General features: G+C 39.7%; 1 protein-coding gene across 2 annotated transcripts; it reads right to left on the reverse strand.

Annotated features, from left to right (window-relative positions):
• Nucleotides 1–353: 353 nt before the first annotated feature.
• Nucleotides 354–9,128, reverse strand: LOC123507800 (interferon alpha-inducible protein 6-like). Of its 2 annotated transcripts, XM_045261004.1 has the most exons (7): nt 8,943–9,128; nt 8,249–8,325; nt 7,645–7,742; nt 7,428–7,477; nt 6,082–6,202; nt 5,356–5,459; nt 354–3,421 (listed from the first exon to the last, which is right to left on the reverse strand). In XM_045261004.1, exons 1-7 carry the CDS (start codon nt 9,093–9,095, stop codon nt 3,284–3,286), a joined length of 741 nt encoding a protein of 246 aa, XP_045116939.1. In that variant the 5' UTR covers nt 9,096–9,128; the 3' UTR covers nt 354–3,283. The 2 variants fall into 2 exon arrangements, with proteins under 2 accessions (XP_045116939.1, XP_045116940.1); XM_045261005.1 differs by lacking the exon at nt 8,249–8,325.
• Nucleotides 9,129–17,010: the final 7,882 nt, after the last annotated feature.

Raw genomic sequence — 17,010 nt, forward strand, 5'->3', positions numbered from 1 at the left:
GGTGACTGCCGTGGGAAGATAAAGCAACAGATGAGGGAATACAAAGATAACGATGGCAAGGGTCACAGTCTCACACTGCTGCTGCTGTGTTGCCTCACACCACTCACCAAACTTAATGCCTGAAGTCCTTTATCTTCTCTGTCTGGAGCAAAGGAGCCAAGACTAGTGGTAATGTCTGGGGCCAAGTAACAAAAGAGAGTAGTGCAGATGAGTGAATGGTCATTTCAAGCAGAAAGCAACATTTTATTTATTTTGTGTGGTGTTCCTACCATGGCATCAGAAGGATGGAGGGATGAGGTGAGGCTGCTACTGGTGTCCACGTATCAGGTGGTGGGATAATCAAACAACACAGCTTTGAGCAGACAGCATTTATTGGCACACAGAGGCAAGTGACGTGTCTTTTGTCGTGATGTGGCAAAAGCGGATGTGTCAAACATAGCACCGAATTAGATGGCTTATAAGACTCTTCTTCCAAACAGAAAGTCTCCCAAAATGAGCCTGTATCCTAGAGGCCAAGGTTCAACTAAAGTGGCTCTGAAATAAAACCTCAAACATCTTCACACATATAAGACAGGTGATCAATTTTGAACCACAAAAATGACAATGTATCACAAGTCATACTTTACTGTACTTCACATAAACTAACACCAGTCAGGAAGAAATTAACACCAGTCAGGAAGAAATTGAGACATTAATGTTGCTTGTACCAAAACAAACGTGTGGTCGCTTACTTCCCTAACCCAGCCACATGCACATGATTCACTGCATTTCTTAGAGTGATGCCATTATTCCTCCAGATCAAGCTATTCCCAGACATCCTTATGCTTTGAAAATGTACTAAAACATTACAAGCAGAATCATGTGTAGAATGTTGTGGGCTCTGATGTCACTGCCCACACCACATTCATCTGCCCCTCATAGCAGGGATGGTCTAAGGACATGTGTTAGTAGGTCCTATTAAGGCTTTTAAATCCAAAATATTGTGATCTACTGAGGATCTGAATACACACGAGGGTGGTTAAATGTCAAACGAAACCTGAACTCCACATTCTGACCTTAAACCTGCTTATTCATTTATTTATTTATTTCATTTTTTTTCCTTCTTTCTAATACCTGGTTAATTTGAGGTAAGTATTACAAGCTCCAGCATCTTATGAGCCATTAAATGCGGTCAGTCTTTATGATGATATATACAGGAATATTTCTCACTCATAGAAGGAAGAGGGCACAGATTTCTAGGTACATGATAGGTAATAACATTAAACACACACTTATAAGTACATATCACAAATTGCTATTTTCCCCTATCAGCACAAATTCCAGTTCTCTCCTGTGGCTGGTGAAGGTTACATTGGTGCGTTGTCAATAGTGTACATACCTACTCTACTTGTGAAAAAATAGAGTAGTGTAGGATTCAATCTTAAATCAGTGTAATTTTTCTGCAGATAATACACAGACAAGACAGAGACAGTTGGCCTCTGTAATTGGTGCATGGCATGGTGTTAATGGTGCCACAGTGCTTGCAATACTCAGATATGTTGCACAACAGCAGCTTTGAGCCTTCACTGTTGCTACATCCAAGGTGTTGCTCGACACCGGCACTCACAGGGATGCAGGTGTCGGGAGTCCCAAGGCAGGTGGTGGGTGAAGGGAGTGTACAATAACAGGCCAGGGTTTGGGACTCTGCCCACAAAGTCTGGTGTTCCATACAATGGGTGTCAGTTTGCCTGTGCTGTCTGACACACCAGGCTTCACCTTCCACGCCATAAGTGTGCTGTGCTTGTCCTCACACATCAGGTTGAAAAGGCAATCTTAATAATGGCTTACATATCACCAGAAACTATTAAGATTTCCATGAGTGTGAAAGTGTCAGCAAAAAGCAATACTACGTACAGTAGGATACACGACAATGGACATGATTCTTTCAAATGTAGTGTTAATTGTGGCACACGTGAGTAATGGCGAGTAAAGAACCTGTGGGAATTCATTCTAAGGAACAAGAAAATAACCAAAAATTCTGTAATAAAAAGACCATCACAATTAGCACATTTGCATTACTACATTTGAGATACAGTAACACATCAATTATGTGTACTTACAATGCCCTCCACAGCTTTGTGCCTATTTCTAAATTCTGATGATCCTGGGTCTGGTGAATTATTACCTCAAGGCAGTGGCTACATCAGTAGCTGGCAACTTAAGTCATGAGATTTTTTACTTTAGTATTCCAAATAAATTGCTATAATCAGAACTTCAGTCCTCGGATGAGTTGTGAGTTTGTTATGCCAATTTTGGTTAATTATTCTGATGAAATGTTGATTAAAATTTTAGTGCAGTATTGCAGTTGTATATCACAATGACCAGGTGTTGTCCCATACCCTACTGCAGCATTTCTCAACCTGCGGTTTGCAAACCCCCAGAGGTTCACAAGATTTCCATGAGTAATTAGATGGCTGATCTAATAATATCCCTTGCGTACTAGTACCATTGCATATTGAGTTAGTGTCAGTCACTAAATTGACACTTCAATGTCAGATTCCTGTGTGGATTCAGGTAAATGGTCTTATAACTCATGGGGTTACTAGCAAGAAGAAGGTTGAGAATCCCCTACCCTACAGCATAGTACTTGTTGCAGCCTGAAGCAGTAGCACAAGTGCATTGTTCTACTAAGTACCACATGTCTCTAAGCGGCCTTGACAGGACACTGAAGGAACGCCAAACGTCCACATGTAATACACTGAGCAGTGGTGTTCCAGCTCGCCTCCAATGTATTTTTTACAGTTTGGCTCACCTCCTGCTTCTCCCACAGTGTTTTGCTAAAATGTTCTTTTTGTGCAGTGTCTTGACAAGGCTCCACCTCAAAAGTAAATAACCAATGACTGTCTCAATAACACCAGAAGACCTTTATGCATCAACCTGCATTCTGACCGAGGTGGGAAACACTCTTGCAACAATAACAATAATAATAATAATAATAATAATAATAATAATAATAATAATAATAATAATTACAACAATTACTAAATATAAATAATAAAAAAAAAGAAAAAGAAATTTACTAACTAAAAAGGTTTGATCATGTACTTTTCACAAAGCCCAAGTAATGTGTCTTTCACTGGTTCATACAATTGAATACAGGATATCATCAAAAGAAGAAAATGCATAAAAAAAGACATCATTATTTCATGCTCTTTTAAAACACTTCAATCATGTCATTTACCAATCATTGTTTTGTAGTGTTGGGATTGGCTTTGTGGTGTGTGGTGTGTTGCCTCCGTCACCATTAGTCCTCCTCATCATCATCATTATCATGGTATCTAAGATAGCTTGCTCCGCCACCCACCAGTGCCCCACCGGTAGTTACGACAGTTCCCACAGCCGTAGGGATGCCAGCAGCACCAACACTCTGCAGGACAGCCACCTGCAAACAGACATCATACAGTCTGACTAATTTTTTTAGATTCATGAAACTAAAACCTATCTAACTTTAAAAGGTACAATATACAGTACACTCAACCCTCGATTTGTCGGACTAAAAGGGGGGAAGGCTTGTCCGGGAATGGCAAATGTCCGGCAATGGAAAATGTCCGGGGGTCTACCCCCTTGCCGGACTTTACCCTATACAGGTTGAACCCCGCTTTAACGGCACGCGATTTACCGGAATCCCGTGTTTAACGGCAAAAATTTCCGGTGGGAACATAGTGTTGTCTTTAACGGCATTTCGGCACCTGCACCAGCTGTACCAGGAAGTTGGAAAATAAATCAGACGTTTTTTGTTCAGAAAAACAAAACTGAGGGAGAAGAAAGAGACTTTGCACCAGATGTGGAAGACAAGAGAAAGAAAAATAAAAGAAAGGCAGGATCAGGAAGAATAGAAGTAACAGGAGGTGCCGAGGCAAAGGCAAAACCTCCGACGACCATCATCATCATCATCATCATCACGACATCATCCACGACAAGCACGTAAGCACAACACTCGTGTGACGCGGCAGACTTGTTTACAGTCCAGTACTAGACGTGTATGTCCGCCCGCGCTGCCATCTATGGTGCCCGATTTGTGAACTTTGTCTAGCGCGGTAGTTTGAAATCGACTTGTCCCGGATTTTTTTTTTTTTTTTTTTTTTTTCACAGACTCTTGTCCGGCAAATTCGAAATCCGGCAAATGGAGGTCCGGCAAATCGAGGGTTCAGTGTAATAACTCGAGATACGATCGCCCCAACATACAATTTTTTTTATATACGCCAGAAAATTTTATATAATTTACGCCTTGAAATACAACAATATTTTCAAGATACGAAAAGCCATCGGTGTGTGGCACAGCGATTGCTTGGCTACCCACGTCCACCCGAACATTCAGCCCACGTTGTGTATCATTGTTCATCTTTTGTGCACGTACGTGTCTGTGCTCCTTGGCAGTGTGTATTTTTTCTGAAGTTTTGTGAACTCCTTAAAACCTCATGATCATGGGTCCCAAAAGTAAAAGTTTGGTGAGAAACACAAAATAGACCATATTCACATACTGATTACACTCAGAAATTCAATAAACGAGTGAGTACAAATGGTGTTCTGCCCACAAGCAACTCAATCTCTTTGCAATGCAAAAAACCAGAAGTCTCTAGATGTCATGGTTACCAAATCATCACAGGTTGAATGAGGTAGTATCATCGGTTTACGTGGCCTTGCGTCCGATCGGGTTCAGCGGTCTTGGCTAGAGCGAGAGAAAACAGGCCCCTTGTATCCTGTCTCTCTCTCTCTCCTGTCGCCTGTTCTGATACCACTCTCATTCAAAAGTTGTCTACCCACAACATGGCGAGAGACCCGTGGTATAGAAGTAAGGCATGCGGGAGAGGTGGTGGAATCAGACACAATGAAATCACTGTTGCTCCTACCATTCATCGTTGGTGACACAGTGACATAAAGCATATGTTTACTCCTGATGAGTGTTGCCAGCTCACAAGCAAAGAAAACAGGAAGATAATAGCCAAAATATAGCTGTAAAAAGCCTAAATGTCTATCGATGTGCCCCGAGTCTTGTGTGACGAACATCTATTGATGTGTCCCAAGTTTTGCGGGTTAAGTTGTTATTTTGAGCAGTATAGTTAATCTATATCACGCATACAATAAACATTGTATATATCTTATATTAAATCTATATTTGGTTGGTATTTAAAGCATGTTATTTTTTTTTGGGGGGGGTGGTGGTAAATTCAAATCACAAGGACAAATTAATTCTATTTCCATTAATCTCTATGGGAAAAATGGATTTGATATACAAATTTGTTGATATACAATGATTGTCAAGGAACAAACTCAAATCGTATGTATCCCTGGTGGAGAGGGAATGGTGCAACTCACAGCACTGCCGGTAGCAACCCCTCCTCCACTGGCCACGGCGGTGGAAGACATTAAGGAGGCGGCAAAGGAACTGGCAGCAATGCCAGCAGATGTAAATCCAGCAGCTGAAAAGTTAAAAAAAGAAATGTTGTTTACTTTCCAGGTGAAATCCGGCTCCACACTCACACCTGATCAGTCACACAGCTCGGCCATCAATACTGTTCACCACTCTTGGTTCTGGAGGGCTGCTACTTTTTTATTTATTTATTTATTCATTATTTTTTTAATATTAATAAAAAAAAATTTTAAGATTTACTTTTCATGTATGAGGGGCTTTGGCCGAGGGCTAAAAAACATGCCTTGAATAATTGATGACAAAGTTGTCTGGGAGTAAAGAAGGAGGAGGAGGAGGAGGAGGAGGAGGTGGTGGTGGTGGTGGTGGTGGTGTCTAGGAATAGTGGAGGTGAAAAGTTATGAAAGAGAACAGCTGACCACAAGTGAAGTGTCTCCATGATTCCCTTTGGCTCTACTCTGGCAGCTGGCACATGAGCAGGCTTTTTTGTCTTATTCAAATCTTGATACCCTTAGAAATTACGACTTAACCTAACCTAACAAAAAATAAATAAATAAAATAAAATAAAAAAAATTTTTTTCTTAATAAATAAATAAAATAAAAACAAATCCCGTCTTTGGTATAGAAGTGACCACGGTGGTGCTGTTAGTGTCATGCCCCAAAACACCACTCACCTGCCAAGGCATATGGTGCAACAATCAAGGCGCCCACCCCAAACAGTCCTCCCATGGCAGTACCAAAGATGATGTTGTCGCCCATACTGGTGTTACTTCGCTGCCGCCTCTTCACTTCACCCTGAAGGTCAACAATCATGGTGTGTGCATCTTCAACTTACTATTTTCACTGTTCTATTTTTCCAACGTCACTGGGGCAGAGCTCAGGCAGCTGAGAGTACATACATCAACCTGAATTCACTCTGGCCATTGTGGGTCTAGAGCAGCAATTCTCAACCGGGGTTCCACGAGAAACCCGTAAAATATTGATGTGCTACACTCGACCCTCAAAACAACGGACCTCCCATCAACAGATTTCGGAAACTATGGACAAATTCTGGAGTCCGGTTTAATCTACAGACGAATATTAAAATGCGCGCAATTGTCCGTTCCCGGCAAATTATTGTCCGGTAGGTGGCGGGTCAGTTGCGTCATCAGCTGTTGGCCGCCATGTTTAATCTTCAGTCCATGCGTTTTCAACCAACAGCGAACATTGTCCAGTGCTTACCATGGCTTTTTTATTCATTTGTACGCTTCCCATAAGTGCTTAACCTATCCAAAATGCCTCCTAAACCTAGTAAACCAGTGAAGCGTAATCAAAAGGCTCTTCCAGTGGCTGCTAAGCTTGAACTAATACGAAAATTAGAAAATTTTACATATTTTACATACATTTTATAGTTTTTTACATACTTTTGCAATCTACGGACAGGGTCGTGCACGCATTTGTCCGTTGTTTTGAGGGTTGAGTGTAATGCAAAATGACTGTGATCTAAATTCATAATTCCAACTCAACAAGTTACAAACACTTTCAAGACACCAACATATAGTACGTGTCAGGTAGTACCATGTATATAGTATGAGAGCAAATAACAGGGGGTTACTGCACTTGAGACACCCGTATACCATATACAGGGGTTCCGTGGAATAGGAAAAATTATTACAGGGTTTCCTCCGGTGCAAAGGTTGGGAATCACTAGTTTAGAGTTTAAGTTTTGTAACACTTTCAATATCTATTCTGTCATTATCCCATCTTTATTTCTTTTCTGTACTTCATTTCAACTTTGAGATCTTCAACATTTCTGTAGTTAAAAGCTCCACACATTACCCTACGTGGCCAAGGCAGAAAGTGGATATTCCTTTTGGAAAAAGAAACAAGAAACACACACCTCTCATCCTGCTTCACTGGGCACACTTTCTTATATCAGTGTAATGCAAAGGTGTAATACTGCATATACATAGGTTATCATTACACACACTTCTGAGACACAAAATGGCACCATATCACAAGACACAACACTGACACCAACCTGCTTTGCATAGTGTCTCTTCCTCTGGGCAGCTTCTCTTGCTGAATTCTCTGCAACACAAGATATTAAAATGTTATGCTTTTAGCCAGCAAATACATGATTTATTAATTAAGGTATCTGTGCAAAGCCACATGAATCACCATCTGATGTACAGTACACTGTACATACACTAATGCTACATTGCAACTACCCCCATCAACCAGCTGGCAGTAGTTACCTTCCAGTTTCTCCACAATTACCTCCAGCACTGTCTGTTGCCCGGTAGTCAATCCTAGTGCAGCAATATCTCTCTCATCCAAACGCAATATGTCTCCCCTAAAAACATGATAGATAATGAAAAATAAATAAATAGATTAATTCATTAATCAATTCTCTCTCTCTCTCTCTGCATTTAGTGAATTTTTGTCGTAAGTGATACTCTTTCCACCATACAAGTTCATTATACAAAAGTATTACTGCCGTGGAATTAAAATAACTGACAGAACAAAGCAGGCTCTTTGGGCAGAAAGGCTGAACCAGCAGGAACATCTGGTAACCATGACTATACGGGGGAATGCTGGACATATGCAAACCACACCCTTTCATCATTGGAGTGGAAGGAAAACACTTACTTGCATGTCTTAAAACAGTCCAATGTACACACTCAAACTCAAAATATACATCAAATGAAATAGACATTATCGGGTATGATTTTATATGCCATTCAAATAATACAAACCCTATCATACAGCCACATTACTGGCATCTAGGCATGACTGCACATCACAGGGGAGTGTCCAGCATTCCTTGGCACTGTTAATATACTAACTTGTCTCTCTCACCTGGAATCCAAACCATGAGATACCAATATCTTAATGGTTGCATCCGTCAAACAATAAGCTCTTGCCCAATCTTCAAACTGCAATGTAAGTTTAAGATATTTACTGTAAATTCCAAGCACTATGTTAGCTTTTTCACCTGCCACTGAATCACTTTGAGGTGGTAACATGCAATGGCTCAAGGGATAGCTGTTGTCAAACAGAAGCTATGGCCATCAATGACAAATCAAGCTCCATCAATGTCACTAATATAGACATCAATGCTGACCTCAACCCATGACCCCTGACCTCCCCAGCAGGGATGAGCCACACCACCCACACCCACACTCTTGTGCATCACCTTAGGAAAACCATCATCCACTTCTGCTGTGACTTTCAAACCTTCATCTAACAAGCATTAAAGAAACAAAAGAAAACACTCATCATAATTTCCCCTCATAATCTCCATTGGTTTTTCCTGAGGGAAGGAAAAGACCTAATTTGTCCCAGCACACTTGGGAGACTCTACTGATACAAGCTTGCATTCCCACCTTTCAATCTTTCTAGACCTAATTTCTTGACCAACTGGCCTTTACAGTTTACAATGCATATATTCTGCTGTATATTCATCATCAGAAATATCAATAGCCTCACTAATACAAGCTATCAGTTTATCATAAGCCATTACTAACAACTTGTAAGTAGTGCCTTCACTGACCGTGCCAAAAGTCGACCCCAGAATCTCCGTGGCGTCATCCATAATCAGGTTGTGCTTGCAGAGGCTGGTGTTATCCCTTGCCTTGATCCTCACTGTATGGTGAAATGCTGGCAGGGCACACACCAACAGCAACACAATCACTGCACCTCGCATCCTTCAGCCTGTACAAAGATGTAAGGTTTAAAAAGCAATACACACAATAATAGCAATACTTACACATCCATGCACAAAAGTAATCCCTGAACCCTGAACACTGATCCCTGATCCCGAAATGCTGGTCCTTGGCCACATGACAATCCTGCTGCTGCTCATTGGGCTCCCACACCATTAGGAAAATGTAATCATTAGAGAAATTGTTTTTATAAAAAAAATTGACTAAGTAATTACGGTGAATATATGAATATCAAAATCTGACTTAGTTTGGCCAATTTATTCTTTCCAGCAGACAAGGTTGAATGCACTGCCAATTTCACCATTATTCACCTTCTGTATGCAGGTTTCACTGTATCTACTGTAGGTAAATCTCTCTCTCACTCACTCACACTCACACTCTCTCTCTCTCTCTCTCTCTCTCTCTCTCTCTCTCTCTCTCTCTCTATATATATATATATATATATATATATATATATATATATATATATATATATATATATATATATATATATATATATATATATATATATATATATATATATATATATATATATATATATATATATATATATATATATATATATATATATATATATATATATATATATATATATATATATATATATATATATATATATATATATATATATATATATATATATATATATATATATATATATATATATATATATATATATATATATATATATATATATATATATATATATATATATATAAAACTGGACAGATACAGCAAATTCCCAGACCTACTGCTACATTATTATTCATTTGCAGCAAGTAGTGTACTTATTGAAAATGTTGTAAATAGTGAGAAATCATCTACAGTTTATTGTATGGTATGAAACTGTAGTAGAACTATATATATATATATATATATATATATATATATATATATATATATATATATATATATATATATATATATATATATATAAAGAAGGCTTCAAGATATTTGCCCCAGACTTGGGACTCTTTTAGAGAACTGGCAATCAAGTGGGCCTTTTCCTTCTTTTTTTTTTTTTTTTTTCTATTGCCCAGCTATGTTCTTCTCTAGAATCACTGTTCCACGCCGATCTGTATAATACGTATAGCACAGTGCAGTATATGTAACGTGTTTACCATCAGTGAGAGTTTTGGTGAGTGATCGGCCTTAGTGTGTCGTACACAAGCCTTCAAATATGGTGTGTTCGGCAAGTTTTCTATAAGTCCAGCAAGCTGCGGCGAGCCACAGAGCTCCATCACACTCGGAAATGAGCAGTACACTGACTTGCATTTGTTTCTAGCTGGGGTTTGTGGGTAACTGGTGAATAGGATTCTTATTGTGTCTATAGTTCTTTTGTCCAATGACGTGCCACCACCTCTTAACAGCACGAGCTGCGCCAATGGGAATTTGCTATATGTATTCATAGGCAGGGCACAGCTGGGCAGACAGGTGCACAGACATCTGTGTGCGCAGTTCAGCCATGGCCACCAGTGACACTAGTTGTAAAGGTTGCGAATTTGATAACTGGGAAATCATCGCTCCTGCGATGCAAGTCAGTGTAGAATCGAGAAGAGGAACAGCCAGGACCTTCATCCTTTCGTTAAGGTATTGTGAGGAGGGGTATTGGTAGAGGTAGGGCATATTGTGTGAAGCTATAAGAGAACATGTGGGAGGGGAGGGAAGCTGCCCCAAAGCAAGGATACAGTAGGTTAGGTTTATGTTAGTGTTGGAGGGGGGTTCTGGGCGGGTGCAGCAACCCCGGTTAGGTTAGGTCACTTTAGGTTAGGTTTATGTTAGGGCTAGGTTAGTGTTGTAGGGGGGTCTGGGGGGGCGCGACCCCCCAGCTAGGTTAGGTTACATTAGGTTTTTGTCCTTAGATTTTTTGGGATCGCCATATCTCGCCTCTTTTGGCTCCCCCTCCAAAAAAACCCCGATTCCCCACAGTCTCCCAAGCTTGTTGGGGGGGAGAAGGGGGGAGGGGAGAGGAAAGGGGGGAGCAGTGGTTCTGTAGTTTTAACCCCCAGCTAGCCCTCTTACATAATATATATATATATATATATATATATATATATATATATATATATATATATATATATATATAGAGAGAGAGAGAGAGAGAGAGAGATAAGAATCATTGTAATTTTTCAATTTAGCAGCTGAGTGATGTAGCTCAACATAGTATGTAGAGTACAGTTAGGCACAGAAGACGTGTTATCTGTGACATTCAATTCAATAGTTTTATTGTTGTTTTACAACAAAGGAAAAAGTCGGATCTTGCCAACTATTTCCCTAAACCTTTAGTATTACAATATTGTACAGTACAATTTTAACAAAATAAAAAGTTAACAGAAAATACAAATATTATTGCAGTATCACATTACTTACCATCTATAGGCAAACAGTGGATGTTTTTTTAATGATTTTGGGTATGACATTATTATCTATGAAATAAATGATCATATCATAATGGTTCCAGTGTCCCTGCGGTCTGAACTCTTCTATTAGTGGGCAGTATTGTACATAGTGCTGTAGTGAGTGACCTCCCGGCCTTGCACATAAAGCACAAGGCTCAGGTTCAGCTCCTCTACAAACCTCCCAATAATATTTATATCCAAGTCTAAGTCTCATAGTAATTAAGTCCATCATGTGACTGTGTCTGCCATATGTATACTCCTTTGAATTATTTAAAATCTGCTTATAATGCCTACTACTTGCACTCCCCATCTCACAACATTTATCAAGATCATTATCAATGGTAGCAAAAACATTAGTTCTAAGGATTGACCTTAGACGACTATATGTACATTCACTATCAGGTACGCTGTCATCATCTCTAACTGCTCTTCGAGCAAGACTATCTGCTTTTTCATTAAGATATAAGCCTATATGGGATGGAACCCATATAAAATATACATGTATATTGTTTTTCTCCAGATTATGTATAACAGTTAAACACCTGTTTGTAATATCACAGTCTGCAGGGAGGAAGACACAAGCTCATACAATGCACTCTGACTATCAATGAAAAATAGATATTTTTATCCATGCATGAAACAATATCAAGGCCTTCCAGGATAGCATATAGTTCGGTTCTGGTTGATGACAGGTTATTAGGCAATCTCTTTGAAAATTCATAGTCTTTAAATTCATCAGGAGTAGAAAATTCCCGTACAAACACCCCACATCCTGTCTTGGTACCCTCAACTGAGCCATCACAATACACATGTACCACCCTTCTACGTGGGTACTGCAACAACTTGTCAAGAAAGTGTGCTTTAAGCTCATATTTACACCACTGTTCTTTTGGTTTACTTAGCTTTTCAATATCAATATTAACATTATATGAACTCCAAGCAGTACAGCAATTTCTTTTATAAGCACCTTAAATTCATCCATAACATCAAAGTTCTGCAAAACCCTACAAATTTTTCGAAGGTATGGGTTGTTGGTTACATCATCACCATTACATAAAGTCACTATATCTCTTTGGAGAGAGTTTGTACCATTACACACTATACGACATACTGTACGGCACGTTATTTCTTCTATTCTCTTAACAACACTGGGTAGACTCAATTCTCTCCTTAATACCTCTATCTTAGTTGTAGTAGCACATCCTAAAATTATTCTCATGGCTTTGTTTTGTATAACTTCTAGACATCTAAGCTGCTGAGAATTGAATTGAACCAACACAAGGGAAGCATAGTCTATAAGAGATCTAATCACATATATATAAAACATTCTAAGAACAGGCACACCAACACCTGACCCTTTTTTCGCTAGAACTTTGAGAGGTGCTAGTCTAGTTACACACATATTTTTAACATATTCAATACAATAATTCGCATTCCTGTAACCTAATTGTACACCCAGATATTTATAGTTAAGGACACGCTCAATCTTCACACCATTTACAATAGGTTTCCTACACTTCTTCTGTTTTGCTTGAAACTTAGTTTTATTTTCATTTATGACAAGCCCCATGGACACACATAGTTGTTCAAGCTCATTTACAGCCTTGCTAAGTGTTTTAGGAGAATCACATTGCATAAGTATGTCGTCAGCATAAATGATAACTTTGGTACCCTGTGTAAATTCAAATCTAGCAATCTTATCCATAAGTATATTGTACAACATAGGACTTAAAACACCCCCTTGAGGGGTACCCAACTCAAATGTTTCCTCTTCTGATGATATGCCTTGTAACCAGACTTTACCTTTTCTACAACTCAAGTAGTCACGTATCCATCCTAATAACTTTCCTTTGACACCCTTTAATACAAGTTCTTCTAGTATGACTTCCTTATTAGCTTTGTCAAATGCACCTTTCAAATCCACATAGACTTGACAAGTAGCACTAGTGTTAGCTAAGCAGTGTACAAAACAGTCACTAGTAGCACGCCCCCTTCATAAAGCCATATAAATTTTCAGACATTTTATCACTAACTTTATAAATTAACCTACGTAAGACAATTCTTTCCATCATTTTGCATAGACAGCTGGTAAGAGAAATGGGTCTAAATTTTCCATCACTCTTGGGTACAGGTATAATTATGGCTGACTTCCAGGCTGAGGGTAACACACTATTCCTGTACGACATGTTAAACATATCTAGTATGGGATTATCCCCCCTCAATATTCAACAAAGCATTTATAGTGTCATATGTGAGACCATCCTCACCAGGTGCTGTAGATTTACCTCTTTTGACAGCATATAATAATTCATCCATCGTTATGGGAACACAAGTATCATCATCCAAGTGAACGTTATGATTAACTAATTGTAGCCTTTGTAACCTATGTTCTGCTAGAGAAATTCTGTGCCCTACAGGAAGACTGGACAAAGCAGAAGCAACACTCCATTGTTCAATAAGCTCTTTGACTTTTTTCGTAGGATGAGAATCACTGGTTACAGAGGTTTTCTTACCTTTAACTCTGTTTACATGATACCAGACTTCTTGAATTGATTTGGTGCTACGAATCTTACTCAAAACTCATCCCAATACTTCGTCCTTAAGCCAGCCTTTAATTCAGACAGATGTTTAGCAGCTGTCACCATAGCTCTCTTGACCTCATAATTATTTGGCTGTGCTTGCCACCTACTCTGTAAGGCTGCCAATGTATCCTGACAATTTGCAATAAGAGGGTCATGGGCATACGACCTCCTTCGATTACAAGTGTGCTTCTGCTTAGTCCGTCTGTCACCTACATAGTCATTAATTACACCAAGTAAACCTTGATATATATCATTTACATCCTGCAGATCAACACTGTTACCACTATACCACCTCTTCACACTAACCAAAAGCCCAGGTAATTTAGTTGAGGGGATGTTTAATCTCTTTCTTTGGACTGTACTGGCAGTGGAAAGGGGGATACATGTCTTAAGAGCAAAATGGTCACTGAGAAGAGATAGAACAACAGTAGTTTCACATGTACAAAAGGCATATTAAATAAAGTAACATAATCCAGTCTTCCTCCCTGGACATGAGTAGGAACATTAGCACCAGTAATTTGTACATTGTTATTAGCCTTAATAAATGCTACCCACCTTACCCCATTAATATTAGAAGTTCTATAGCTACCTAGGTCTACATGCCTAGCATTAAGATCACCCAAAAGGATTGTACTCTCTTGCAGTATATGTGGAGGAAAATTATCAATGCACAGCGCACCAGAATGAACATACATATTAGTAATATACACATAATCATTTGGTAAATGACCCCCTTCTCCACCAAGGTAACTGGAAGTCCAGACTTAATATATGTGACCATACCTCTACTACTACCTTCATCACAGCTAAGAACATGTTGACAATATCCTTTAAGTACAGACACCTCAGGGCCAGTTTCCTGAAGAGCAATAAGGTCAGGACTCTGTAGAAGAATATAAGCATGAATATCAGTTATCCTAGCTCTTAAACCATTTACATTCCAGGATAATAAACTGTAAATTTTACTGTCTATCATTCAGTTTGACCATAACCTCCCTTCTGAAGGCATCAAAATTCTCCACCAACTGTTCCATATTTCTAGACAACTGCTCAAAATTACCTTGTCTCTCCTTATCTCTCTTTTCTAAGTTTTCAAGCCTTACCATGATAGACTCAAAAACCTGTGCTTGCTGACAATTAACCTTCTGTATTTCTTGACGCACAGTTTCTTGCACTTCTTGATGAAATTTCTGCATGTCTTGATGCACAAATTCCTGCACTTCTTGTCGAATAGCCTGCATGTCTTGTCGCACAAACTCCTGAACTTCTTGACGAACATTCTTCATGTCTTGTTTCACAGATTCTTGTACTTCCTGTTGGACTGTCTGGATGCTTTGTTGCACAATCTCTTTAAATTTAATCTCTGTGTATTCCTTCATCCTCTTTTCAGATCTTACTCTATCTGCTCGTAATTCCTCAATACTGTCATTTAGCATAGTAGTGAGTTTTTCCACTGCCAGACTCAGTCGTACCTGTGCATCAGCCTGTGCATTCACTTTATTTGTTAACTGAGGAAGGGAAAGTGTTTCTACCCTAAAATCCATAGAAGTTGTTGTTTTCTCCTGTTGTAATGAAGGAAAGTCTTCTTGCAATGATGCGATGTTCCAAGCAGGCCTCGTAGGTGGAGGGGCAGGCTGATATACAGTAGTAGGCTTACGAGACACACTTGATGGTTGAGCTTTGTTGTGACGTGGTTTCCTAGGGCAGATTGGAGAACTTGCATTGTGGCACCCTCCACAGTTACAGCACTTTGGCTGTACAGCTACATTTTGTTGTATTTTCTCCAAACACTCCTTAGAAAGATGACCTCCAGCACAGTATCGACAACGCAAAAATGTAGCACGACAACGCCAGCCCTTGTGTCCCCAATTACTACATCGGTCACACAGGTCTGGCTCTGGCACAAAGGGAACAACTTTCTTCCTACCAACTCCAATAAGGAGAACTTCTGAGTCAACAGGTCCCGTTACTGCAGCTAGAAGTTGAGGCCGTGGGTATTTCCCTACCATTCGTCGTTTCAGCCACTGGAATCCTGGAGGACATTGCAACAAATTTACATTGATATATGTTGGGACGTCAAAAATGATCACAGTACGACGCAAATCAGTCATGGGTTTCATAACTTGTCCCTGAAAACCATCCGTTATCAGTTTTTTATAATGCTGTCCTTGATTTAGAGTTATATATGGGGCATTTCTTCCCTCCTTAAAAAGAGGTTTACATTCAGGGTGTTGCCTTAATAGCGCCATGTACCAGGTGTACTTTTGTTCCAATGAAAGGTTGCAATTTTTTGGGAATACCAACATGACTCTTTCCATACCTGCATCACCATCGTCCTCGCCTACCACATCACGGTTCACATCAGCTGCCTCATCACCTGCACTGCTACTGTCTTCAATCATCATATCCTGCTCCATACCAGCAGCTTCCATGGCAGTCATTATAGGATCCCTCATGGCAGTAGCTTTGGCTTGGCTAACTTTCATCCTCTTGGCACGTGGGCCGGTATTGTTATTGTAGACATTCAGGTCCTCAGCAGTCTCGGCCCAGTCCCTCTCCCCCAACGCTAGGTCATTCTCCAGGCTAGAGCCAACACCAACGGCTGGGCACTCCATCAGGGCAGGAGGCGAACAAGCCACTCTTCCCTCTCACAACGCGTCAAGGTGAAGGAACAGCTGTAATGGTGAAATTTCAGCTTTTTCAGACGCCACACGGTCCACACAGCTGGTCATGACGCCGTCGTAAATTGTGTTTTCCACAAAATGAATTTTCAGAGAAAGTGGTCATCTGTACTTTCCCTCTCTGAGTTTTGGTTTCCTGAGAACCTACAAATTCCAGTGGAGGATGACCAGGGGAGGATTGTCTCACTGTGGTTCATCTTATTTGATATACCTGAAGTCCTAAAAAGAACTTGA

This window comes from Portunus trituberculatus, chromosome 23 (assembly GCF_017591435.1).
Source record: "Portunus trituberculatus isolate SZX2019 chromosome 23, ASM1759143v1, whole genome shotgun sequence".
NCBI lineage: Eukaryota > Metazoa > Arthropoda > Malacostraca > Decapoda > Portunidae > Portunus > Portunus trituberculatus.

Excerpts from the sequence above, each read along its gene's own strand:
- LOC123507800 (XM_045261004.1), bottom strand. The coding sequence starts at position 9,095 with ATGCGAGGTGCAGTGATTGTGTTGCTGTTGGTGTGTGCCCTGCCAGCA. Across the intron at positions 7,478-7,644 it reads AATTGTGGAGAAACTGGAAG|AGAATTCAGCAAGAGAAGCT; the intron begins GTAACTACTGCC and ends CTTGTGTTGCAG. Across the intron at positions 6,203-7,427 it reads AGAGACACTATGCAAAGCAG|GGTGAAGTGAAGAGGCGGCA; the intron begins GTTGGTGTCAGT and ends GTTGACCTTCAG.